At 49.8% G+C, this 25,557-nt stretch overlaps 1 protein-coding gene across 13 annotated transcripts in view; it reads left to right on the top strand.

Moving 5' to 3' along the window:
- KAZN (kazrin, periplakin interacting protein) overlaps positions 1–25,557 on the top strand; it is a 725,211-nt gene that overhangs the window by 670,733 nt on the left and 28,921 nt on the right. The window contains exon 12 of one of the 13 annotated variants that reach the window (XM_039508733.1): positions 555–1,759. The exons of the other annotated variants lie outside the window; for them this stretch is intronic. Coding sequence (XP_039364667.1) covers positions 555–592 — 38 coding nt within the window. The 3' untranslated portion in view covers positions 593–1,759. Of the gene's footprint in view, positions 1–554; positions 1,760–25,557 lie in introns of those variants that run through there. 13 annotated transcript variants of the gene reach the window in all.

The following is a 25,557-nucleotide window of genomic DNA, read 5'->3' as shown; positions in this document are numbered from 1 at the left end:
TACTGTACTGTTCGATTAAACTGCTGCCTGCAGAACTAGGGTAGGACTGGGTAGAAGCTGAGAGAATCAGTTTTTCTATTTGTCTTTATGGGTTTTTTTCCAAATGAATTTCTGTTGCATTTCTCTGTCTCTCATGCGAACATGGTGTACATTTCCCCTATCCCGCAGTCGATCTAGACAGCAGGATCGGGGACCCAGATTGCTATATAGGAAGTATAACCAGGTCAGATATGTACAGATATCTTTATCTAAAACTATTTTTAAGATGCTCAACGTATTGGAAAAGAGCAACAGTGATATTTATTATGGAATAATGTAGCAGAAAATGTTAGACTGCAAAGCAGACCGGCCTTTTCAGTACTGCATGTATTTGGAAGGAAGCACTGACCTTTGCTTTGATTGTATTTTCTGTCCCCAGAAACATACAATCAGTTTTTGCCTCATGTCTGCGGCTTTTCCTATATACTGCATTCATTTGGGTTATTAATAAGAAAGGGGGATCCAGTGTGGCTTAAGGAACCAAGGCCCTGATTCAGCCATCCATCTCTTTGCAGGAAAGTACTTATGTCCCATTGACGTCACTGTGACTTAAAACACCATCTTAAAGTTATGTGCTTTGTTGAAGGGGAACTAAAAGCGTTCAGAGTAAAGTAGAGAGCGAGTCGGACTGTAAAGACCAGGAAGCAGCGTTGGATCAGACGCTTGGGGAACGCTGGAAAACTGTTCTGTATCCAATGCTGTTACTCAGTCCCGGGATATTTATTTTGTCTGTAAGAAAACTGGTCTGGGTCTGGGATCCTCCTGTCATTTGCCCCCCAGTGCAGCAGTCTAAAAGCAGGTGAACAAAGCTGACAGGTGCATCTCTTCAACCCTTATTGTGGGGCACTGTTTCCTTCTAACTCTGCTTCACAAGCAAACAAAGGTGCATTTTGGAAAGAGCAGGTAATTTGATGCAGTTGCTTCTGAAACCGCGTCTGCTCGTTCTCCTCTAAATTCCAGTTTATTTGGGGGGTGGAGATTTTTGCCAGTGCACCTAAAAGATTTAGAAGCACAAAGCCCACTCTTTTTACTGGGGACTTGTGCTCCTAAAGCCATTAGGCTCTCTTCAAACTGTGATTTTTTTCCCCCTCTCTTTCCACTAACATGCACAGCTATCTGGTTACTAGAAAATACAGTGCGTCGTGCTTTAATGCTTACAATACAATTTTACGCTCTTAAATTTAAGATTTATTTAATAAAATACTATTGTGTATTTTTTTTAAATTCCAATACATGCACCCTGTTTGAAAGGGATATTTTGTCTTTAATTATGAAACTAAAACACAAAATACCACCATGCTACATTTCCTTCTAACAAAATGATCTGGAGAAACCACAGGGGGTTAGGGAAAGTGGCTTTAAGTACCTGCTCCGCTTTGCAACAACAGGGATCTGTCCATAACCAGGGTGGGGGAGAACGACCCTGTGGCATCTTTCTCTGCAGAGGAACATTTTTTTCCCCTCTTGTGTTTTTATAGTTTAAAAACAAGCAAGCAAAACTCCTGGTTATTTTAGTAGTTTCCTTTTCATTTCAGCTTTTCTAAATTAGGAAATAATTCTAAAAAAAAGTTACTAAGAGGATGATTTATTTAAAAGAAAACTACAATTAATAGCATATGAATTATGGGTAATATTAGATTTAACTTTTCCCACGCGAGTGGGGAAGAGTCCTTGAAGGCATGGATGCAAATATAAAAATATTTAAAAAAAAGAAAAAAAAACCTAAATAAAGCTTATTTTAAAGTATGAATGAATTTGATGTGATTTAATTGTTTCTAAGTTGTGTTTGCTAGGCCTGGATCCGTGGCTAGTCCAGGTGATTAAATCGGATCGTATATATTGTCACATACTGTAATACAAATTAAGTATTTATACCACTTGCCAGCAGGGTCGCTGAAGCTCTGCTATTTGTTCATTTCCTTAGAACCAGAGTTTGCCTAATATTTCTTTCCAGCCAGTCAGGAAAGACGTGAAGTTTGAGAAACTTCACTCAACACACATCTACAGAAGCTATTGCAGCTTTAGAATCCCGTGACTGACTTTTTAAGGTAGATTCCAAGAACTGCCTCGGGGGTGGAGAGAGAATCGAGGCCTATAGACAATAACTTTCATTTCCTCTTTAAAACTCACCTCCACTGTCCAGTATTTTCCAGCCATTGTGGCTGCGTCCACCTTAACAAAAGAAAGGGAGGGGGAAAAAATCTCTCCATTCATGACTTGCTGATGAAAAAATGATACATTGAAAGCCAAATCATTCCCTAGACAAGACAGCAAGGTGAAGGGAGCAGAGACTCTGCTCATGTCAGCCTCTTTCTCCCCATCGTGTGCTCTCAAGTACAGCAGCTGAGGACTGAACTGGCTTTCACAAAACCTGCGTGAAATTGAAATGCTTCCCCCTCTTTTCTTTAAATTTCAACCCCAAGGTTTGGATGGACCTGAACATTCCCCCCATGGCTCTGCCAACCCAAACATAGCAGGGGTCGCTAGACAGTGAAACTCGTCTAAAAACAGCAGCTGAACCCGACTGGTCTCGTTTCACTGGGTTTGATTTTTCCTTTGCATTTTGCTCAGTACGGAGGATGAAGGAACGACGTTAAAACTTTTTCTTTCACAAGCCAAGATAGAGGAGGCCAAACTGTTAGCCCCAATTCACCCACTGCCCCTCATTCTAAAGGTATCTGGCTCCTATTCTCACGTATCAGAGCCCCTCTCAGTCAGGTGGTTATCCCAGGCTAGTGTCCTCCTCACCGGACCGCACTCCAGCTCCACTACAGGGAGGACAAGGCGACAGAATGGCCGTCTTCCCCTTGTAGAACGCCACCCTGTATGGGGGGAGGGGAGAGGAGGTAGGGGGACTCAAAGGGGAGAACGTGGGGCCATTTGGGAATGAGTGGGGAAGAGGGAAAGAGATTTAGGCGGAGAAAAAAAATCATAGCGAAAACTGCAGAAGAAAAGAGGATGAGTGGGAGGAAAGGGAGGAGAGGCTGTACAGAAAAATCTGACCATCTTTCACTTCAGAGGGAGCTTGAATTGGGCTGGCTTTGAATGTGTTGAATACTGTATCACTCAAATGGGGGATGTGACGGCAGGCAAGTAACCTAGCTTCAGTAGAGGAACGTAGGAAATCCTTACCTGGGGCAGCTCAATTTGGAGCGGCGCGGAAAGCTGCAAATCCCAAACAATGCTTGAAAAACACCCCCATGGTGAAGAGCAGAAGCCAGTCTCGTGAGCGAATCCAACAGTGATGCTGAATCTGGGAGCTGAGCTTTCCCACGGCTCAGGGATCTTTAGACCTGGGGGTTGTGTTTGGCCCCGTTCAGGGCCAGCTGTAAAGTTTGGAGGTGAAGCCAAACTATTCTAAACTCTAAGGATCCTTGAACCAGGGGTTTCATCCCAGGCTTATCTCCCAATCGAGATAGGGCGGCGACTTTTAGAGTTGGAACTGGCGGCGAGAATCTAGCAAAAGGTTTAGTAGACCAGAAAACCAGGCGGCGAAGTAAACTGTCTCCAACTTTGGTTTGTAAATCTTTCACAGTGGCAGTTAGAATTTCATGACCAGTGCAAAATGCAGGAGGAGCTGGGGTAGGGAGCGGTGACCCCAGAGGCACCAGCAGGTAAGTAATTGCACCGTTCTGAGAAGAATATGGAAACAAAATGCAGGAGGGCAGAAAGCAGGGGCCGCTTCGTGGGAAATGTGGGGCTCTCTCGATTGTCAAGTGGAGCAATTCCCGAGAAGTTAACTAAGAACTTCTCCACTGATTATTCTTGTCCCCAGTTGCTGGAACTTCAGGCTTATTATATTTGACACAATCCAGTGGGATTATCGGTGTCTGAAGGAGCAGGCGCTGTTGCAGTCAGGCCTGCAATACAGAGCCAGAGCTGTGCAGGGACCATGGAATTGGGACATCAAGGTCTCTCCTTTCCCTGGAGTTACTCCACTTCCTTCGTCAATGGGAGTTTTCCCTTTCTGATAACTGCTCAGAGAGGGGATTAATTTGCCTGGGATGCTATAGGCTTAAAGGAGACTTGTTTAGTCAGAACCACAGTTGCTGATGATGTCATAGTCTAAGGCCAAGGCTACAGAGGGTTTTTGTACCATTATATCGAGCTCAGTTACAGGATATTTTGGGGCGGTTTTTGGCTTTGGGGTTGTTGGTTTTTTGCTGAAATAGAGATACAAGCTGTAGCATGGATGCAGTTATACCAGTATAACGTATTCCCCCTCCCTTATGGGGAGAGAGAAGGCCTCACCTGGATCATTATGCTAGACATCTCTCTCACAGTTCTGCCTGTCGTCCTCCAGCCTTCCCATCTTCTGTTTCTCCTGTTTAGAGAGAAACACATTCATGACAGGAGTGTAGTGTCTATGTTAATGAGAGCACCCTCATGACTATAAAATCTGCTAGTCTCCCCATGGCACAGAGGGGAAACTGAGGCACGGATTCTCAATGGGAGTTGGGCACCTAAACACCTTTTGAGGGCCTGAGTTTAAGTGACTTGCCCCAGGTCACACAGGAAGGCTGTGGCAGAGCTGGGACTTGAACCCCAGTCTTGCAAGGGCGTAGGCTTGTTCCCTAACCACTGGGCCATCCTTCCAGCTATATTTCTTTAACAGATAAGCATGTCAGAGAGCATCATCATTCCTTTGCCAGTCCCTGGGACCTTTCCTTTGAAGCTGTGAGAGCACTTTACAAACAACTATGCTTCACAATATCCCCGTGGAGAAACCGAGGCACAACGGTGCAGCATCTTGCCTGACAAAGACGGGAATAGAACCCCGGAAGCTCTGCCTCCTCATGTCCCACCTATAAATATACACAACCACCTGCCACACAAATGGACTGTAGCAAAGTGTAAAAACAAGCAACTAAAAATTCGGAGAACTAATACAGGAATAACACTGCTCAGGAAGGTGAGTTCTTGCTAGTTGGGGAGTTTCATAGTTTAGAATGGGCTCATTTAACCTGCCTCCTGATTGGAGTGAAGTGCCGTGGTGGGAGACATTCGCCTTTGTATTCTCTTGTTCGCTGAGAGCACTGCAGGCCATGCCATGAGTGCCACGCTGGCTGCCCTACCAGGCTCGCTGCTCGTTTCTAAATACCCAATCCTTGGCATAGACACTGAGTCGCAGACCCTGTGTGTCCAAACCAGCGTCACCCTTTGTGTTTCCAGCTGACATACGACTCCATCGCACCACCGAGTTCAAGGAGGCTGCACTGATTAACACCCGCTGGGGGATCTGGCCCATTGATTTAAATGGAGCAGCACTGATTTGCACCAGTGGTGGAGCTGGGCTGATCATTCATTAGAAAACTACCCAAGGAGGCCAGCCCATCCTGCTTCAAGAGAGAGACAACAGCCTGCAAGTAAAGGGGGGGCATGATGATAAATTTCACATTTAAAATATCCCTTACCACTGTTGTTAATACCACCTTAGAGGGGGGTTCAGAAATCCACACAGTGCTTTGCAACCATTCCATTAAAATCTGCCTGTGAGCTAAGTTAGGCATCTGTAATCCTCATACAGAGAAACTGAGGCACAGATGCAGTTTGCTCAAGGCCAATTGGAGACACTTGCTAGGCGAACTCGAGAACGCGACGTGAGGCCGCTAACAGGAGCGTTTTGGAGGACACGGCGGTGGGCTCAGGGCTTGGAGGTAGTGGGACTTGGGGAGTGGTATATTTGGTCCGTCTGTGGATCAGCTGTTCTCTGGGCCCAGGCTGTGTAGCAACCGTGGGCCCCTCACTAAGCAGCTGAGAGGGGTCTCTTTGGTGCCATGCAAGAGGCTGGAAGGCTCTGCCCTTTGGAGCTCTGACCAGCCCTGCTGTCTGAAGTCTCTGACAGGTTCATCGCTCCCTAGTGGTGCTGGGTGGAGCTCAGCTGAGCTAATCAGGGAGACTTGGTATTAAAAGTCACTTGCCAGGTGAACTCAAGAGCCATGATCAGAGGCAGCTAACAGAGTTTTGGGGGCAGATGAGAGAGGAAGTGTGAGGTTTTCCTTCCAGGTTCAGCACTATGTGTGATTTCAGGATGGCCAGCGGTAGCGACCAGAGGTGCCATGTTTTCTTTCCTACCTGAAGCCAGAAGGGACGTCCAGTGCATGAAGAGCAAGTTCGGGCTGTGCTGGAGGAAAAGTTTCTTGGATTCAAGACACTACTCAGAATCAGAGTAGCTGAGGCATTTCTGGACAGCCAGGCTCCAGGAAACAAGGAGCTGGGTACCAAGGAGTCAGAGGAGGCCTGGCAGTTCCTAACCATCAGAGGCAAGATCCAGTTGGTCCATGGGACTGGAGAGATGTATGGGACACACCTATGAATGGCAGCTCAGCTTGCCCACAAAGAGCTCTCCAACCATGCAAGGCAGACAGATGATCCTTGTTGGGGATTCAATACTCCTAAGAATTGAAAGAGTGTTCTGCAAGGGACAAGCAGACAACAGGACAGGACGCTGTCCTCCCAGAGCCAAGACACAAGACGTCACTCTAAGCTTGAATAGGCTTCTGAAGAGAACAGGTCAGGATCCGTTGGTGTTAGTTCATGCCGACAGTAACGACAGTGCATCGAGGGGTAGCTCACAGATAACATCACTTCGGAGAACTCGGAAGCCTGCTGAAGCAGAAGAATGTCCAAGTGATCTTCTCTGAGATCCTTCCTGTCCCACAAGCAAAAGACGACCACAGGCAGAAGATTCTGGAAGCGAACCGCTGGCTAGGTAAGCGGTGTAAGGTGGCGGGTTTGGGTTTTGTGGAACATGGATCCAGCTTCTATGGGGAGAGAGAGCTGAATAATTTGGATGACCTCCACCTCAGTAGCAGGGGACCAAATCTCCTTGAGGACAGGCTGGCTAGAGTACTGTGGAGGGGGTTAAACTAACAACAGACGGGGAGGGTAAAACCAGTGAAGACATAGAACAGACTCAAGGACTTGAGAACAAAATCAATCAAGGAACCAAAGGACATGAAGAGAAGAAATTTTTAATTGCCCATAAACCAATGCTAGCCTCCTAGGTAGCAAACAAGAGGAATTGGAATGGCTCATTTATGAGCATAAATTCAATCTAGTTAGTATTACTGCAACGTGGTGGAATGATTCACGCAATTGGAATGTTAAAATCAATGGTTATAACCTATTTAGGAAGGACCGAGTGGGCAAAAGGGGAGAGGAGGGGAACTCTACGTCAAAAAATGGCATCACCCTTTTCTGAGTCACTGATAACACAGAACAAAACAATCTTAAACACATCTGGATCAACGTCCTGGCAGATAAAGCACAAGACTGGGGTGTTAGTTGGAGTCTGCTGCAGACCGCCAAAGCACATCAGGGAACAAGATAACGGCTCCTTACACACCTGTCCTATAATGTGTAGGGGGAAAAGCTGCATGATCATGGGCGACATAAATTCAAATGATACCTGCTGGAGGTCTAATGTTGCCAGTACTAAAACGTCCTTGGAATTTCTAAACATTATAGATGATCATTTCCTAGCTCAAAAAGTGCTGCAGCCAACCTGGGGGAATTCTATTTCTAAGCCTAATCTTGACAGATAAGAAAAATTGATCACAGAACTAAAAAACAACGGTAATGTACAAACAGAAAAAAAGTCCAGACCAGTAATACATATATTTGGTGTTTTAAAGGAGCCAATTTCACAAGGCTGAAAACAACCATGAGCCAAATGGGGGACGGGGGAGGATGAATTTAATCAGAAAAATGTGACCGATAATTGGGAATTGTTTCAGAATGGCTTTTTGGGCAACCAGTAAAACAAAGTCCAACAGTTGAGGAAGGAGGCTGTATTAGTTAAAAATAAACAACCAACCAACCACTGGTTTAGAGGGGAAGTGAAGGCAGGGGAAGAAAAGGGATGTTGATAGTAATTAAGATAATTCAGAAGCTAGAAATTGTAGAAAATTGATAAGGGAACCAAAGGACTAGCAGACTTAAGGATAATCTGGAGGCATTTTTAAAGTATACTAGGAACAAAAAGAATCCTAATAGTGGTATTAGTACATTACTAGATGGAAATGGAAGAATTATCAATAATAATGCAGAAAAGTTAGAAGTGTTTTATAAATATTTCTGTCCTGTATTTGGGAAAAATCAATGTAGTCATATATGATAACTCTTTTTATTCCACTAATATAGTGGGAGGATGTTGAACAGCTGCTACTAAAGTTAGACATTTTAAAATCAGCAAATCCACAATAACTTGCACCCAAGGGTTTTAAAAGAGCTGTCTGAGGGGCATGCTGGACTGTTAATTTTGATTTTCAGTAAGTCTCGGAACACGGGGAAGTTCCAGAAAACTGGAAGAAACCTAATGTTGTGCCAATATTATAAGAGTAAATGGGATGACCTGGGTAATTATAGGCCTGGCGTGGCTGATACAGGAGTTGATTAATCAAGAACTAAAGGGGGGTAATGCAAAAATGGTATCAAGTTAGACAGGATCTATTTTCCATAAACCTGTGTTGACTGGCATTAATTACAAGTTTGGTTGATCTAGGTAATACTGTTGATAGAATAGACTTAGACTTCTCCGAAGCATTTAACTTGGTACTGCACAACACTGATTAAAAAACTAGAATGGTATAAAATGATCATGGTACACATTAGATAGTTAGCCAATTTGTAATCTGAAAGGTCTCAGAATGGAACTGTGCCTGGGGAATCATCACTGAGCAGGTGTGTTTCTAGTGGAGTCCCATAGGGACTGGTTCTTGACCCCATGCTACTTAACATTTTTTATCAATGACCTGGAAAAAAAAACCCACAGAATCATCCCTGATAAAGTCTGCAGATAGCACAAAAACTGGGGGGAGTGGTAAATAACAAAGAGGACAGGTCTCTGAGTCAGAGCGGTCTGGGTCACGCGGTAAGCTGGGCGCAAGCAAATATGCATTTTCATTAGGCTAAAAGTAAGTATATACATCTAGGAACAAAGAAAGGCAGCCTTGCTTGCAGGCTGGGGGACTCCCTGCTGAGAAACGGAGACTCTGAAAAAGATTGGGGGGGTCGTGGTGGATAATCAACTGAACCTGAGCTCCCAGTATGGCAGTTTGGCAAAAAGGGCTAATGTGACCCTTGGAAGCATAAACAGTGGAGTCTCGAGTAGTAGAAAGATTATTTTATGTCTGTATTTGGCACTGGTGCAAGTGCTGCTGGAATCCTGTGTCCAGTTCTAGTGTCCACAATTCAAGGATGTTGACAAATGGGAGAGGGTTCAGAGAAGAGCCACAAGGACGATTAAAGGATAAGAAAGTTTGCCTCATAGTGAATCTCTTTAGCTTAAAGAGAAGATTAAGGGGTGACTATTACAGTCTATAAGGACTTACGTGGGGAACCATTATTGAATAATGGGCTCTTGAATCTATCTGAGGCAGGTACAACATGGCCAAGGGGCTGGAAGCTGAGGCTAGAAAAATCCAGGCTGGAAATAAGGTGCATATTTTTTGATCGTGCGACTACTGACCCATTGGAACAAGTTGCCCAGGGTTGTGGTGGATTCTCCATCACACAATTTTTAAATCAAGACTGGACATTTGTCGGAAAGCTCTGCCCTAGGAATTGTTTTGGGGACGTTCTCTGGCCTGTGTTATGCTAGAGGTCAGACTACATGAGCACAATGGTCCCTTTTGGCTTTGGCACATTCAGAGATCCCAAGGCCCGGAGTTCCTGGGTCCTAGGCCAGCGCTCAGACTGCTGGAGTAATTTAGTTCTTGCTCTTAGCGGTGGGGTTGCCTCTTTGCTTTTCACTCAGGGTTAGACAATGAAACTAGACCGGCCTGGTTACTACAGTTGTCATCTGACACGCACTAGCACAACGTTGTGACGACAAACCGCAGGGGACTGTTTAAATCCCGCACCAAAAAACCCAAACCAAACTCACCCCTCCTAGCTGAAACCATTTTTCTAAATGAACATTCAATGAAAGCATTTCCTATAGTGTTTTTAAAAGGGATTTTTTACTAACCCATCACAGGGCTGTAGGCATAGGGTAATTATCTTTCCTTATTCTGGTAGATCCCAATATCACCCATCCAGGCCCCAGAACATACACACCCCTGCAGACCCCCGTTCACTTGTAGGATGCTTGTGCACGCTAAGGGCTCAAAGGCTTTAAGATGAAGTGTAATGCTGGATGCATGGGCCAGCACCTGGTGATTAATGTCGTCATTTCACTGTCTTGTGTTGCTGGAAAGGGAATGCAGAAGATACAGCAACAGCTTCTATTTTATTCACTACAGACCTTTCTGCATCTGCCGTCCTTCACGCCTGTGCAGCATAGTCCCAGAAGCGTTGATGGGAGCTATCAGTCTCCTCATTAGGAATCGGCAATCACCCCCTTGTGCAAACAATGTCGAGGGTCCCCGACATGTAGCCTGAAGGCCTCACGCAAACTGTGGGGCAACAAAATGCAACCGCAGAGCAAGGGCAAAGGGATTTCCTGCTGCTGAACTCAACCAGCCAGCAGTTTGCATTCTGTTACCGAGCGGCCGTACAAGCCAGTGCTACAGCTGGGTGCGTTTGTACACCCCTTTGCTAATCCAGCTCTCCGTTTCATAAACAGCCCATTCCTGTCCTACAGAGTTGAACTCGTTGGTATGTGTGGCCATCCCCCTCTGCAAATAACGACGCGGTATGAATTGCCCGGATCCCCTAGGCTGTACAATCCTGACCTTTGAAAAAATCTGGAGAGCACAAACCCCAGTCCCCAACCCGCACAAATAGGAAGAGGAATAGAGTCCAACTGGCTAACATTTTCAAACCCTTGTTCCCAGCTGGAAACACCAGAGATCTCATAAGGAGGAAAAGCCCCGTTCTTGTGAGAGTGCCTCCCTCGTTTTCCAGACTCTGGATAAACCTCTGAATTTCAGCAGCCATTTTCCAAACTGAGCCCAGAATTTGCATTCCGTTAATCCCACCAGTAGCCGATGTGCTCTGTTTTTAAATCCTGGGGTGAAACCATCGTGCTAAAATCTAGGACTGTGTCAAATACAATGTTTTTCCCCCTCCTGCTTCTCCAGAGATCTATCTGCCGCATGTAATCCCCTCTATAACGGTGGCCTAGTTAGCTGGAAAAGAGAGATGCTAATCAATAATGACTTAATAAAAATGTATGCCCAAGTAAGAAAGCAGGGTGTCATGCTGTCTAAAATGGAGTGACTATACCGTGTGATTGATTGCGATTACACTGGGTCTCTCTGAGTATGCAGGACTAAAAAAAATGAGAGAGTATCACTGAGTGCAAGTGGAATTACCTGGAGACAGGGAGCGTGAATAAAATATTGGGCAGATAATTATTTTAAGCTACTCAATTGTCAGGCCCGTTGGGCTCTTTGTTGCAATTGACATGACATAGTCAATTTCACACCCACCGTTTTTAACACATTAGTCAGTATATGACTCCTGTGCTGAGGCCTTCAGTGTGGTGCCTAGGAATGCTGCCAGCTTTAGGAATGCCGCATGGGGCCTTGCCTTGTGAAATTGGCTGTGGCAGCCATCAAATTGCAGAAGTTGCAAGCCAAACTCAGGTGGAGGAACATTTACTTGGACAAATGGCGCGACTGGGTCAACTGACCTGAGTGAATGTTCACCGGGGTCCACAATCTAGCGCATCGTGACTAGTAAACTAGAGAGATGATTTATGGGCAAAAATGTGGAAAGCTCAACAACCCCACCTTGGCCGAGCAATATCTGGGAGAGCAAGAAACCAATCTAAAAAGACCTGACGAGTGTAAACACTAAGGCGGGAGAGAAACATCAAGGAGGGAGGGGGTATTTGGGGAGGTGCAAGAAGGTCTAACTCAGGAGAACAGGATAAGATCAAGAAAGGGGTAACTTGAGGTTGAATGTCAGAGGAAACATCAAGATCTACAGGGCCGAGGAAAGATGTGGGCTTTCCACCGTCTGGTCTATTTAAAACTCGACTAGTTAAAGCGCTAGATAAAATACTGACAGGAACCATCCTGCATTTGGCTGTGGGACGAACTAGAGGTCCAAAGAGTGGTCCAGGAGGTCAGACAAGATGTTCGTGATAGTCAATTTCACACCTTCTGGCCTTAAACTCTGTGAGCCCGGCCTACTCGTCTGCCAACTGAAGCCTTTAGAGACCTTTGCACTAGGGCAGCGGCTCTCAAACTTTAGCGACCTGAGGACCCCCATTTTGATTTAAAAATGTTTGCAGACTGCGGCCCTGGCAGAATTCCTCTCCCAACCCCTTCACACACGTATAAGGAAACACAACTACAGCAGCTGTATTCTCAGCCAACCCCATTAGCTCCTCACTCCCTTCAGGATCCAGTTTAAAACTAGCCACTTCATGGCCATTCTTTAGCTGGTGTATTTTGGCCTCTCTTTATGGAAAACAATGGAGTTACACCAATATACACCAGCTCTGAATCTGGCTCTTTCTTTTTAAGACCCCCATTGGCTTGCTCCAGCCTACCTGTCGCACCTTGTATTTCTTGCCTTCTCTATTTGCTCCATCCATTCATCTGGTACCAGTCTCCTCTGTGGCCCTCCATGCAATCTGTAGTTCTTCTAACAGCTTTCCTAGATCTTTCCACTAGAGCTGGGTGAAATATTCCAACCTACATTTTTTTTCTTTGAAAAAATGCAGATTTGGTGACACTGAAACCAATTTGTGTTGATTTCAGTTAATTGTTCCAGTCAGGGAAAAAAACATTTTAAAAAAATCATGTTTTGTTTCAACATTTTTTAAATGAAACTTTTCGACTTCTTGATTTGATGGGACTTTTTGTTTTGAAAGTTCCTTTAATTTTCTTTATAAAAAAATTTAAAATGTATAAAGAAATGCTCAAAATCTAAACGTTTCAGGTCAAATAAAATGTTTTATTTCAGCCAAGAATTCTTTTTCCCCAACTTTCGATTCACTGAGAAGTTTGAAAATTGTTTGCAATTTGACCCAAAACAATTTTAATTTATTTTTCAAAATTGCCCCTGAACCAAAAATATTCGTTATTCACCCAGCTCCACCCTTCACCTCAGTGACTCTGTTTTATTTCACATCTTGGCCAAGGAGACATTTTTCTCCTTGTCTATAACACTTAATTTCATTCTTCTCCAACCGCTATGCAGCTCTCCAATCGTACTATATAAATCCATGGTACAGTTTGCAAAAATACTCTGTACAACATATAGTTGCCTTATGGTGTCAAAACCTGCCATATGCATTAAACAACTAGGCCAGTGCAGAGATTTCAGTAGAGTGTGGATGTTCTTAGACCTGGAAAGGTCATTGAAAAGCAAGGCCAATCCCCACCCTTTGACGGGAGTCAGACTCACCCTGCTGAAATGAAAGATGGAGAGATCTCAAGAATTCATCGGGGAGTCAACAGTGATTGACTGTTTTAATATTGCCCCAGCTTTTCCACGGGTTACCAACAAAGAATCCTTTACACCAACGTGTCTGCAGAAAACCTGGATAGCAGCACTAAGTCGTGTAATGCTACGGGGAGTATTTGGACACTGCAGAATATGGGACTACGGACTGATCCCAGGCCACAGCAGGATGGAGCTCAGTGCTCTCCGATGGGATAGGCTTGTTGACAACAGTGTGCAAGGCCATTGCTCATACATAATGGAGCTGCTCGTGGGACCTCAGCTAGTGAGGCCAGTAGGATCCCATGACTAGCAATGGCGTTGTCAAATGCAGCTCATAAAGCTGATACCCTCGGAGGGGATGGGCAGCAGTACCAGAAGTACACAGCAAAGAAATACAATGTGTATGGCTGCAGCATGATCTAAACTGTACGGTGCGTTCTTCCCCTACCAAGTCATGCAGTCAGTATTATTAAAATCGGCGCCTGGTTTAACATCCAAACTCTGGTACTGTTCAGATTCAGGCCTGGACCACCTGTCTAGGCTCTCCCGGTATTTTTAACACCCCTGACATCCAAGTGCAATCCACTGATCTGAAGTTGATGGTTGTGTCCATCTCTACAACAGAGTAAACTAAAGCCTGGACTATCCAATGTCTCTTGAGCTTTGGGTCTGAATTAGGCCCATGTCTACTAGCAAAGGAACCTGTGTCTTAAACTGAATCACAAAAGCATTCGTGCCAAACACTTCTTGTTTTTACAGCTCCACGAGTGATCCCACGTTAGTTGCTCAAGAAACTAATCCCGCGGTGGTAATGACCTTGAGCAACGGGAACAGCCTGGGCAATGCTGTGGCTTTTGGCACGGAAAAGGACTTCAGCATCAATGAAAGCAACTGAGTGTATTGATCGTCTTAGGTAGCAGAGAAACAGCAAAAATTAGCAGCCTTGGGTGAAGAGCTACAATTTGCGCCATCCCCAGAGCTACTTTATTTTGCAAGATGCAAGAAGCAACAGCAGCACTGCCTGCAAAAGCAACACTCGGAAGATCCTTGATGAGAAACTGCCCTTCTGTAGAAGGGCACGAGCATTTGCCTAAAGCATGGGAGCACCGTGCTCGGCCAGTGAAATCCCACACGCTAAGCTGTTTACTGTAAGGGTTTGCAATCCTCACAAACTTCTGCGTATTTGGCCCTGTGCTTTCAATCCCAATGCTGCCCTGCGCAGTGCTAGTCAGAGATGCACAAAGTGCAGCCAGGAGGCCTGACAGAGCTGATTGTCATAAAACCTGCCCCACCGCTGCATAACCACCGGCTGATGACAAGGGTAACCAAAGGCAGGTTAGCAAACTCAAACACCCAAACTATTCCTGTTCGTCTCACCAAGGGACGAGCCAGTCCAGCCAAGTATGGAGAAATAAATTCATCAAAGGTTACCGTGGAACACAGCAGCTGAATATATTTTGCAAATTGATATGCAAATCAGGCACAGCCCTTGGGCTCCTCCCAAGTTGCCACGAGGTGTCGTCAGTTTCGGGTGCTTCCTGATCCATATCAACATGTGACACAATGTCAGGGCAGAGAGATTTTCTCTTAGGTCTTGGAACCTACAGGGGACAAGACAATGATGTGAAAGAGATCAATGTAACCCACACAACTCTCTGTATCCCTCTCATGGCTGACTCAAATATCCAGCTACTGCCTCTGAGCTAATGCACCTGCTCCTTTAGTTCAAGCAGTAGCAGATTATGCTTTTAGATGCCGAGGTCCTGTGTTCAGTCCTGCCTGATGATCCAGCCACGGGCATCGTTACATACACACCAACGGGGAGAGGAATTGTTTAGCACGGTGCATAGGGAAGTAACCAGATGAAACCAAGAAAAGGGAAACAAGGCTGATTATCAGGAAAACATCCTGTTAGCAAGATTGATTGATTAGAATGTAGAAGACCTGGGGACCTCTAAAACTACACTGGACTAAGAATTTGGAAACACATTGAGCCTGAACCTCGGCTGTTTTTAAATCAGTAGAGCTCTGCTGATTTCACTGGACCTACGCCAATTTATACCAGCTGAGGAATAATCCTGGCACTTGTCCCTGGTGGGATGGACTGGATCTGTCATTCAGACTGGTCAGCGATCCCATTTCTTATTCATTTTTACCAGTTTCACCCCAGGTTTGGCTGGGCTTTGTTGAAGTGCCCGTTGCGTCGGTCTTTAGCGATGATTTCGGAGTGGGCGTGCGAAGGACAAGCGTTGCGTGAGCTGGGGCGTGAGTGAGCAGCTCATGTCACCCATTGACGATAAAGACCTGGATCAAACTTACCGCCTACTTCCCCATGTAAATCTAGCCCACTGCCACGGCTGACTCCAGTGGAATTGTTCTGCTGTAAACAAGTGCAGAGGGTGGATGAGAGAATGTTCTACAGTAAAACACGGGCTGGGTGTGCAAGTAATGCTTGCTGGAACTTGGTTTCCCCTAGATCTTGCCCACGCAGTTCTCCTGCAGCTGGCTTCCAGGTAAAGACGAGGAGAGGAGAGGAGAAAGAGGGTGAGGTGGTCTGGAATGGCTTGATGCAATGAGTGAATGATCAAACTGCTGTGTTCCCCTTGTTTCTTGACACCAAACGTGCCTGTAATTTGACTGGCATTTGCTGCCTCTTTTAAAATGCTGTATCTGAAAATAAAGTGTTATTTGGAAGCAGTGGATCCAGGGGAATACATTACATTTTGTTGTTTTTAAAAAACACTAATATGGATGGACATCGCATCAGCAACCCTGAGAGCCAGGGGCCCTGGTCTGAGGTGCCTCTGCACTTGTGACTGCCAGAATGGCCACTTGGCACCACAAGCAACCAGACATAAGTTAGAGCAGCCTTTGGGCTGCTCTAATGTTCACTTGACACTGGATTGGTCCCCAGGATCTAGGAGCCGCAATGGTGGCATAAAGTCACCTTTATCCTTTCTCCGTTGCCTGGTGATGAACCCAGCTCAGCTAGACCCAAGCATCTTTATCGCTCCAGGAAACATGTTCAAGAATTTGTTTGGGTTATTTTAATAGCTGACCTGGCCTCAACCCTTCAAAATTCTACTAATCAAATCATCTAGGGCCAGGATCTTGTTCTGAAGAGTAAAATGGCACTTTCTCTTCCCTCCCCATCTTCATCCTCCTCCTCCTGATGAGGAGTAGACAAGTGCCTGGCTGGTACGTTTTCACTCTGACTTTACAAAAGCCGCTTTTCCTAGGTTTGCCCATCCCAGCCTAGATCGACGATACTGGGCCTACGGACTCACGTCACAAAAAATAAGACTCATGCACACAAGATGGGGAAAAAAAGACCTTTCTAATCTCACAACAAGCCTGAGCATTTAGCTCTGCATCAAAGACTTAAGGCGCTCTGGAGATCTGGCCGGCTTTACAGTGTGCATCTATCCAGTCCCCGTTTACGCAGCAAACCCACAACGATCAGACCAAGAAATATCCCCAGCTCGCACCGGGCCTTTTCTGCCATCAGCTACACCCCGGCGTAAGCAAGACCAGCACGGAACACGTGGAATCTTCCCATACGTAGCTCTTGGCTTACGCGGCAAAGGTTCGCCCCCGCACCACTCAAGTCCCACTTAGATGCTGGTTTGAGGAGTGATTGAGACTTTTTAAGACCGTGCACAGTTTGTCACAGTCCTCTGCATAGGGGCGAATTTCACTCCAACAGAAATTCTCAATCCAGTGGCTGGAATGGGCAGCTGCAATGACTTTTTTCTGGTCACCATTTTCCCGGTATTATTAACCATAATGCACATCTGCTGCTCTTTTACCACAACCCCTTCGTGACTTCTAGCATCATTTAACACAGCGTTGTTGATAAACAAACAATACAGCTCAAGTTTCATCCTATGACATCCCATGGCGAAGTGAGGCACAGATGCTAATGAACTGAGTCTCCGGCCTTGGAGGTAGATAAGTGGTATTTCCACATTTTTCCGGTGGGGAAACTGAGGCACAGCAAAGGGATGTGCCTGACCCAAGTGAGCATCAGAGCCAAGAGTCAGAGCCCAGATCTCCTATTGTCAATTCCCTGCTTTAACCATGAGGCTGCTTTTTTTCCTTCACCATCCTGAACATAGTCAACTCCCAGCTCTACGACTGCTTCCTAGACTTAAGCGTCACTGTATATACGCCCATGCACGCATAAGGTCTGCTCCACTTCGAAACCTACTGGGCAGCATGGGGTGGGGGATCCCACCATGCACTGCTGCTGAGCCCAGTGCGGGCGGAAGGGGCGACTTGCACCTCCCCTAGCACCGTCAGGAACTCAGTGGTGGTGGGCTAAAGCCAGCTATAAGTATATGCCATAAAGCAGGGGCGGGCAAACTTTTTGGGTTTGCAAAACTGGATGGAGGGCCGGGTAGGGAAGGCTGTGCCGCCCCAAACAGCCTGTCTCCCGCCCCCTATCCGACCCCTCCCACTTCCCGCCCCCTGACTGCCCCCCTCAGAACCCCGACCCATTCAATCCCCCCTGCTCCTTGTGCCCTAACCCCCGCCTCCTGGGACCCCCCCGCCCCTAACCGCCCCGGGACCCCACTCCCTATCCAACCCCCCTGCTCCCCGTCCCCTGACTGCTCTGACCCTATCCATACCCCCTCCCCTTGACAGGTCCCCCAGGACCCCACGCCTATCCAACCCCTCCTGTTCCCCGTCCCCTGACACCTATCCACACCACCGTCCCCTGAACAGGTCCCCTGGGACTCCCATGCTTATCCCCAGTCCCCCCCATCCCCTGACCATCCCCCAGAACCTCCGCCCCATCCAACCGCCCCCTGCTCCCTGGCCCCTGACTGCCCCCCCGGGACCCGCCACCCCTTATCCAACCCCTCGGTCCCCTTATCATGCTGCTCAGAGCAGCACGTCTGGCAGCCGCGCCGCCCGGCTGGAGTCGGATACGCTGCCGCACTGCCTCCCTGGCTGGGAGCTCAAGAGCCAAGCAGGATGGTCCTGCAGGCCAGATATGGCCCGTGGGCCGTAGTTTGCCCACCTCTGCTAGAGAGGACAGGAGTGCGCTTTATGGCTGCTTAAAAGGGAAAGATGGCGCCACCCCTAAGTCAGACCAGCGATCCACACACCCCAGCTTTGAAGTTTGGAGGCAAGCTCCTAACTGGGGGTGAAGTGCTGTCTCTGGTTTATAGTAACATTTCAGAAGCTGGGAATGGGCGACGGGATGGATCACTTGATGATTCCCTGTTCTGTTCATTGCCTCTGGGGCACCTGGCACTGGCCACTGTCGGCAGACAGGATACTGGGCTAGATGGACCTTTGGTCTGACCCAGTGTGGCCATTCTTATTCCTAATCAGGATGCTCAATTCAATTCGGTCTGTGTAGCGCTTCGATACTATGGTGATGAGTGCTAGAGAAAAACCCGAGAGCCGTGGCTTGATGCCATGCTGCTGATCCGAACCATCCAACAGCATCATCTACCCAGACAACCACTAATCTCATTAGGGCACTCAAGCATATATTTTGTGTCTTAAGAAAATGTTTATTGCACATATGCATCCCCTTGCCTTTGCATCTCCAGGGATGTAATGCAGTCATGATTACAGGCCATTGGCTTTTGGGACTTGATGGAAAGCAGAAATAAAGACCTTCTTTTATGATAATACAAAGCATTAACATAGCAGTAGAACATTTGCATTTTAAAAGCTTGTTAATAGATAAATTACCGTCTATCAGGGCATTTTTGCTCGTAACGCCGCGGCAAGGCAGTGTCAGCACTTCCAGTGGGATGCAGCATCGTTATTTCTAGAGTTTATCACTTTGATCACAGACTACGAGGAAATCTGTATAAAGTTTTATCAGCTGGAGATTATTTTGGCAATCACGTTACTCAGAAGAGAGTAAAAAAAAATGAGGAAGAAGTGACTAAAAGCTAACTCATTGCCTGGTGTCATTGCTTTTGGTGCCTCTGACTAAAACTCACCAGCATGCTGAGGTTTAACAATCCCCACATCTGTCAGCAGAAAGTTGCTGTGAGCAACTCTCATAGCCTGACTGCAGCATTGGAAAGTTCTGTGGTTTATCTGCACTTACCCCAAACCCCTTGGGTATAAACATTTCTCCTGACTCTGTTTACCTCAGGAATACTCTACAATAGCTTCCTGTGTATGGTATTTTAGGCCCTGATCCTGCATTTTGACCCGAGTGAGCAGACGGGGCTCCGTGCAGGTCCAGAAATCTCCCCGCATGGCTGACAACGCGGGATCAGTGCTGCACACGCATGTTTAACTTCGGTCATGTAAGCTGACCCATTGAAGTCAACGTGTAAGTGTTTGCCGGGTCAGGCTAATGGTGCTTTTAGTTTCCAGTCCCAGAGGCAACAATATACAAAGGCCTCCCAGATAGATCAATACATCTTCCCACTGCTGTGCATAGGTGACTAGGCCGCCCTCTTTGCGAGACTGTAACTGGCACTGATAGAAACGTGGTCAGACTGCAGAAGCGCTCGGAGGAGAGCGAAGGGAATATTTAGCAGTAACTCATTCCGTGAGTTTAGCCCTTTTGCAAATTGCCTGCGAGCGGCTTGTGAGTCTCTCACATCCTAATCTGCTCTTTAGAATTACATGCCCAGTACTCTAGGTGAAATTCACCCTGCAGAGATCTAAGATCAGGCCTACGCGCCACTTACGTAGGACTCAAGTGGCATTCGACTGCGCCCTTACGAGGACTCAAGTGGCATTCCGACTCGGCCGTAGGACTCAAGTGGCATTCCGACTCTCTGAATAATTCTTAGTCCTAGGATTGCCAGGCATCTGGTTTTCAACTGGAACGTCCGGTCGAAAAGGGACCCTGGCGGCTCTGGTCGACACCGCCGTTAAAAGTCCAGTCAGCAGTGCAGCGGGGGCCCGGGGCTAATGCAGGCTCACTACAGCTCCCAGAAGCCACCACCAGATCTCTGCGGCCCCTAGCGCAGCGAGGCTCTGCACGCTGCCCCGAGGGCCGGCTCTGCAGCTCTGATTGGCTGGGAACTGCGACCAATGGGAGCTGCGGGGGAGGTGCCTGCAGGCAGGAGGGCAGCACGCAGACCCTCCCTGGCTGCCTGTGCGGCTAGAGGCTGCACGGACGTGGTGGCCGCTTCCTTGGAGCTGTGGTAAGTGCCACTGGGACCCCGCACAACAAACCCCTTCCCTCACCCCAATTCCCTGCCCCAGTCCGGACTCCCCTCTTGCACCCAAACTCCTTCCCAGAGTCTGCACCCCCCCCAACACTCTGCCCCAGCCCTCTCCCACACCTCAAATCCCTCATCCTCAGCTTCACCCCAGAGCCCACATCCCCAGCCGGAGCCCTCACCCCCCTCCCACACCCCAACCCCCTGCCCAGCCCGGTGAGAGTGACTGGGGGTGGGGGAAATGGAGCGAGCAGGGGTGGGGCCTCGGCGAAAGGGCGGGGCAGGGTTGTTCGGTTTTGTGTGATTAGAAAGTTGGCAACCCTACTTAGTCTGCAGCTCGTTTATGCAGGGAGCCCCCTGGAATCAGGCTCTGTCTCCCCGAGGCTACTGAGGCCAAGATGAGAGATTTTAAGCTCTAAAAGTCGGGCAGCACAGCGGGGCTAAGGCAGGTCCCCTGCCTGCCGTGGCCCCGCTCCGCTCCCAGCAGTGGCCAGCACATCCCTGCGGCCCTGGTGGGGGGCAGGGAGTCTCCGCGTGCTGCCCCTGCCCCAAGCAGAGATTCCGCAGCTCTCATTGGCCGAGAACTGCGGCCAATGGGAGCTGCAGAGGTGGCGCTTGCGGGCCCGGGCAGCGCACAGAGCTCCTTGCTGCCCCCAGGGCCCGCAGGGACATGCTGGCTGCTTCCAGGAGCAGCGTGTGGCCAGGTCAGGCAGGAAGCCTGCCTAAGCCCTGCTGTGCTGCTGACCGGGAGCCGCCCCAGGTAAGCACCTCCTGGCCAGAGCCTGCACCGCACACTCCCTCCTGCACCCCTACCCCGGCCCAGAGCCCGCACCGCACACTCCCTCCCGCACCCCTACCCCAGCCCACAGCCTGCACCGCACGCTGCCTCCCGCACCCCTACCCCGGCCCACAGCCCGCACCGCGCGCTCCCTCCCGCACCCCTACCCCGGCCCAGAGCCCGCACCGCACGCTGCCTCCCGCACCCCGACCCCGGCCCAGAGCCCGCACCGCACGCTGCCTCCCGCACCCCGACCCCGGCCCACAGCCCCCCCCGCGCCCTGCCTCCCGCACCCCGACCCCGGCCCAGAGCCCGCACCGCGCGCTGCCTCCCGCACCCCTACCCCGGCCCAGAGCCTGCACCGCACACTCCCTCCCGCACCCCTACCCCGGCCCACAGCCTGCACCGCACGCTGCCTCCCGCACCCCTACCCCCGCCCACAGCCTGCACCGCACGCTGCCTCCCGCACCTCTACCCCAGCCCACAGCCTGCACCGCACGCTGCCTCCCGCACCCCTACCCCAGCCCACAGCCAGCACCGCACCCTGCCTCCCGCACCCCACCCCAGCCTGCACCGCACGCTCCCTCCTGCACCCCTACCGGCCCAGAGCCCGCAGACCGCGCCCCTCCCGCACCCTACCCCGGCCCAGAGCCCGCACCGCGCGCTCCCTCCCGCACCCCTACCCCCGCCCAGAGCCCGCACCGCCTCCCTCCCGCACCCCTACCCCGGCCCACAGCCCGCACCGGCGCTCCCTCCCGCACCCTACCCCAGCCCACAGCCCGCACCGCGCCCTCCCTCCCGCACCCCTACCCCGGCCCACAGCCCGCACCGCGCTCCCTCCCGCACCCCTACCCCGGCCCAGAGCCAGCACCGCACGCTCCTCCCGCACCCTACCCCGGCCCAGAGCCTGCACCGCACACCTCCCCGCACCCCTACCCCAGCCCACAGCCCGCACCGCTCGCTGCCTCCCGCACCGCTACCCCTGCCCAGAGCCTGCACCGCTCCCTGCCTCCCGCACCCCTACCCCAGCCCACAGCCTGCACCGCACGCTGCCTCCCGCACCCCTACCCCAGCCTGCACCGCACGCTCCCTCCTGCACCCCTACCCCGGCCCAGAGCCCGCACCGCGCGCTCCCTCCCGCACCCCTACCCCGGCCCAGAGCCCGCACCGCGCCCTCCCTCCCGCACCCCTACCCCGGCCCAGAGCCCGCACCGCGCGCTCCCTCCCGCACCCCTACCCCGGCCCAGAGCCCGCACCGCGCCCTCCCTCCCGCACCCCTACCCCGGCCCACAGCCCGCACCGCACGCTCCCGCCCGCACCCCTACCCGGCCCACAGCCCGCACCGCGCTCCTCCCGCACCCCTACCCCGGCCCAGAACCCGCACCGCGCGCTGCCTCCCGCACCCGACCCCGGCCCACAGCCCGCACCGCGCCCTCCCTCCCGCACCCCTACCCCGGCCCACAGCCCGCACCGCGCGCTCCCTCCCGCACCCCGACCCCGGCCCAGAGCCCGCACCGCGCGCTGCCTCCCGCACCCCTACCCCGGCCCAGAGCCCGCACCGCGCCCTCCTCCCGCACCCGACCCCGGCCCACAGCCTGCACCGCACGCCTCCTCCTGCACCCCTATCCCGGCCCAGAGCCCACACCGCGCGCCTCCTCCCGCACCCCTACCCCGGCCCACAGCCCGCACCGCGCTCCTCCCGCACCCCTACCCCGGCCCACAGCCCGCACCGCGCGCTCCCTCCCGCACCCCTATCCCGGCCCACAGCCCGCACCGCGCGCTCCCGCCCGCACCCATACCCCGGCACCGAGCCCGCACCGCGCGCTCCCTCCCACACCCCTACCCCAGCCCTGAGCCCCCTCCAGCACCCAAACTCCCTCCCAGAGCCTGCACCCCTCACCTCCTCACACTCTCTTCACACCCTCCCACACCCCAACCCCCTGCTCCAACCCTGAGCCCCCTCCAGCACCCAAACTCCCTCCCAGAGCTTGCACCACCACCACCCCATATCCCTGCCCCCAGGGGCAGCTCCAGGCACCAGCATGCCAAGCGCATGCTTGGGGTCGCAAGCCACAGGGGGCGCTCTGCCGGTCGCCCCAAGGGCGGCAGGCAGGCTGCCTTCGGCGGCTTGCCTGCAGAGGGTCCGCTGGTCCTGCGGCTTCGCCTGCGGGAGGTCCGCTGAAGCCGCGGGACCAGCGGACCCTCCACAGGCAGGCTGCCTTCGGCCTGCCATGCTTGGGGGGGGGGGGCAAAATGCCGAGAGTCGCCCCTGCCTGCCCCAGGCTGAGCCCGGAACCCCCTCCCACACTCCAAACCCCTTAGCCCTGGCCCAGAGCCCGCACCCCCACTCCCTGCCCCGGCCCAGTGAAAGTGAGTGATGGTGAGGGAGAGCGAGTGATGGAGGAAGTGGGGCAGGGCCTGGGTAGGTCAGGGCCAGGGCCTTGGGGGAGCCGGGCAAAGGTGTTTGGATGTGAGTGATTAGACACTTAGCAACCCTAGGGGACCCATTGGAAGAAGTCAAATAAAATTAATAATCTGAGATGCATGTGTCAGGTTCTATGGCATTGCTGCTATTTCTTGATTGGATTGGTGTAACAAGCAATACATTCTCAGCCAGACCTCTCCCCAGTAGATTTTGCCACCACTAGTGCAGCTGAGAGCTTGTTTAAAGGGCACCCAGAAGTGTTATATTCACAGACAGCTCTGCCTGTTTTCCTGGATGTATCTTATTAGTAGCTCTGCGAAGGCAAAGCAGCGGAGAACCACTGTGGATGTGTTACAGGGAATTCACACCCTTGCAGCAAAAACACCTCCCTGAACAGCTAATCAAATTCACACCAACTCCACATTCCTTGCACCACTAACACAAAAGCACACGACAAAAGCAAATAACACGTCAAACAAATCCAGCCACCTTTTCTCAATTTCAAAACGCTGATGTTTTTGGTTGAACTTTGGACAGAAGAAAAAGCAAGAGGCATTTGTCACGGAAATAAATCAGTCTGGCTTTTTTAAACAAGTACAGGACAGGAAACAATTTTCCACATTTTGATGAAAAATTGATCAAGGTTTCTACCAACAACAAAGACATTTTCGTGACCATTTTTTGTTTGCAAAAAAAAATTCCTTTTATTTAAAAACCAGATCAAGTCACAAATGATGGTTCAGTATCTTTTCCATTATTCCGAATTATTGGTTGTGGTCCCAGTCCTGAATATACTTAAACATATGCTTAACTTTACTGCCATAAATAGACCCATTGAAATCAATGCAACTATTCACGTGCTTAAAGATTAATGCAGGATCTGCACCTATATCTACGGTTACCAGATAGCAACTGTGAAAAAACAGGACGGGGGGTGGGGGGTAACAGGAGCCTATATAAGAAAAAGTCCCCAAAAATGAGACTGTTCCTTTAAAAACAGGACAACTGGTCACCCTACCCCTATATCCGTTTCAGCAACTACAGCCACAGTCCTGCAAATATTTATGCATATGCTCAACTTGAAGCACATGAGCAGTAGCACTGGAGCAAATTAAGCTCATGCATATTTACAGGATCAAAGTCTGTTTTTCAAAGATCACAATGTATTCTTTAGCATTTAGCCTGAAACTGCTCCCAAACTTTAGTTTTGGTGGGGAAAGTACTGCTCTTTCATTGCCAACGCCAACACCAAAGCAATAACTTTACAGGTACTAAACTCGGCATGGTTCCCTTTTTGCAACCACGTGGTTTATTTTTGCAAATGTGGGCTGAAGCTTTTTCCTAAATGACATAGTGTTGCCCACTCCTACAGTATCTAGTCCTTCTTAAGAGTCCCAGCTCCTGGACTGACATGATTAGAGAAGAATCTTAGCTTTCCATATTTTTTTTTTAAAAAGGCTAGAAACTCCTTACATGATTTCACAGAAGAATTTGCAAATGTGACTCATGTGCCCCCTTACAGGCTCAGCCCAAGGCAAAGAAAAAGAAGCCCAATTTTTCTAAAAGCTGCTGATTTTTCAGTGAATCTCATGCTTTTGGCATTCTGATTCATGACCTTTTGAATGCCTGGAGTTAGCACCCCTGTAATCACTCATTTTCACAGAGCCACCAGTTCTGACGATGCCTCCTGTCATTGAGTGCTGACTTTTATTACTACTCATCATCGTAATAAACCTTTAATTAAAAGAATGGCGCCTACCTGCGAATGTCGAGCAGACCCAGCTCCCTGTGGAATGGTTGTAGGGAGTTCAAGC

The sequence above is a fragment of the Mauremys reevesii genome, linkage group 21 (genome assembly GCF_016161935.1).
Source record: "Mauremys reevesii isolate NIE-2019 linkage group 21, ASM1616193v1, whole genome shotgun sequence".
NCBI lineage: Eukaryota > Metazoa > Chordata > Testudines > Geoemydidae > Mauremys > Mauremys reevesii.
This window is presented reverse-complemented; position numbering and strand designations above follow the sequence as displayed.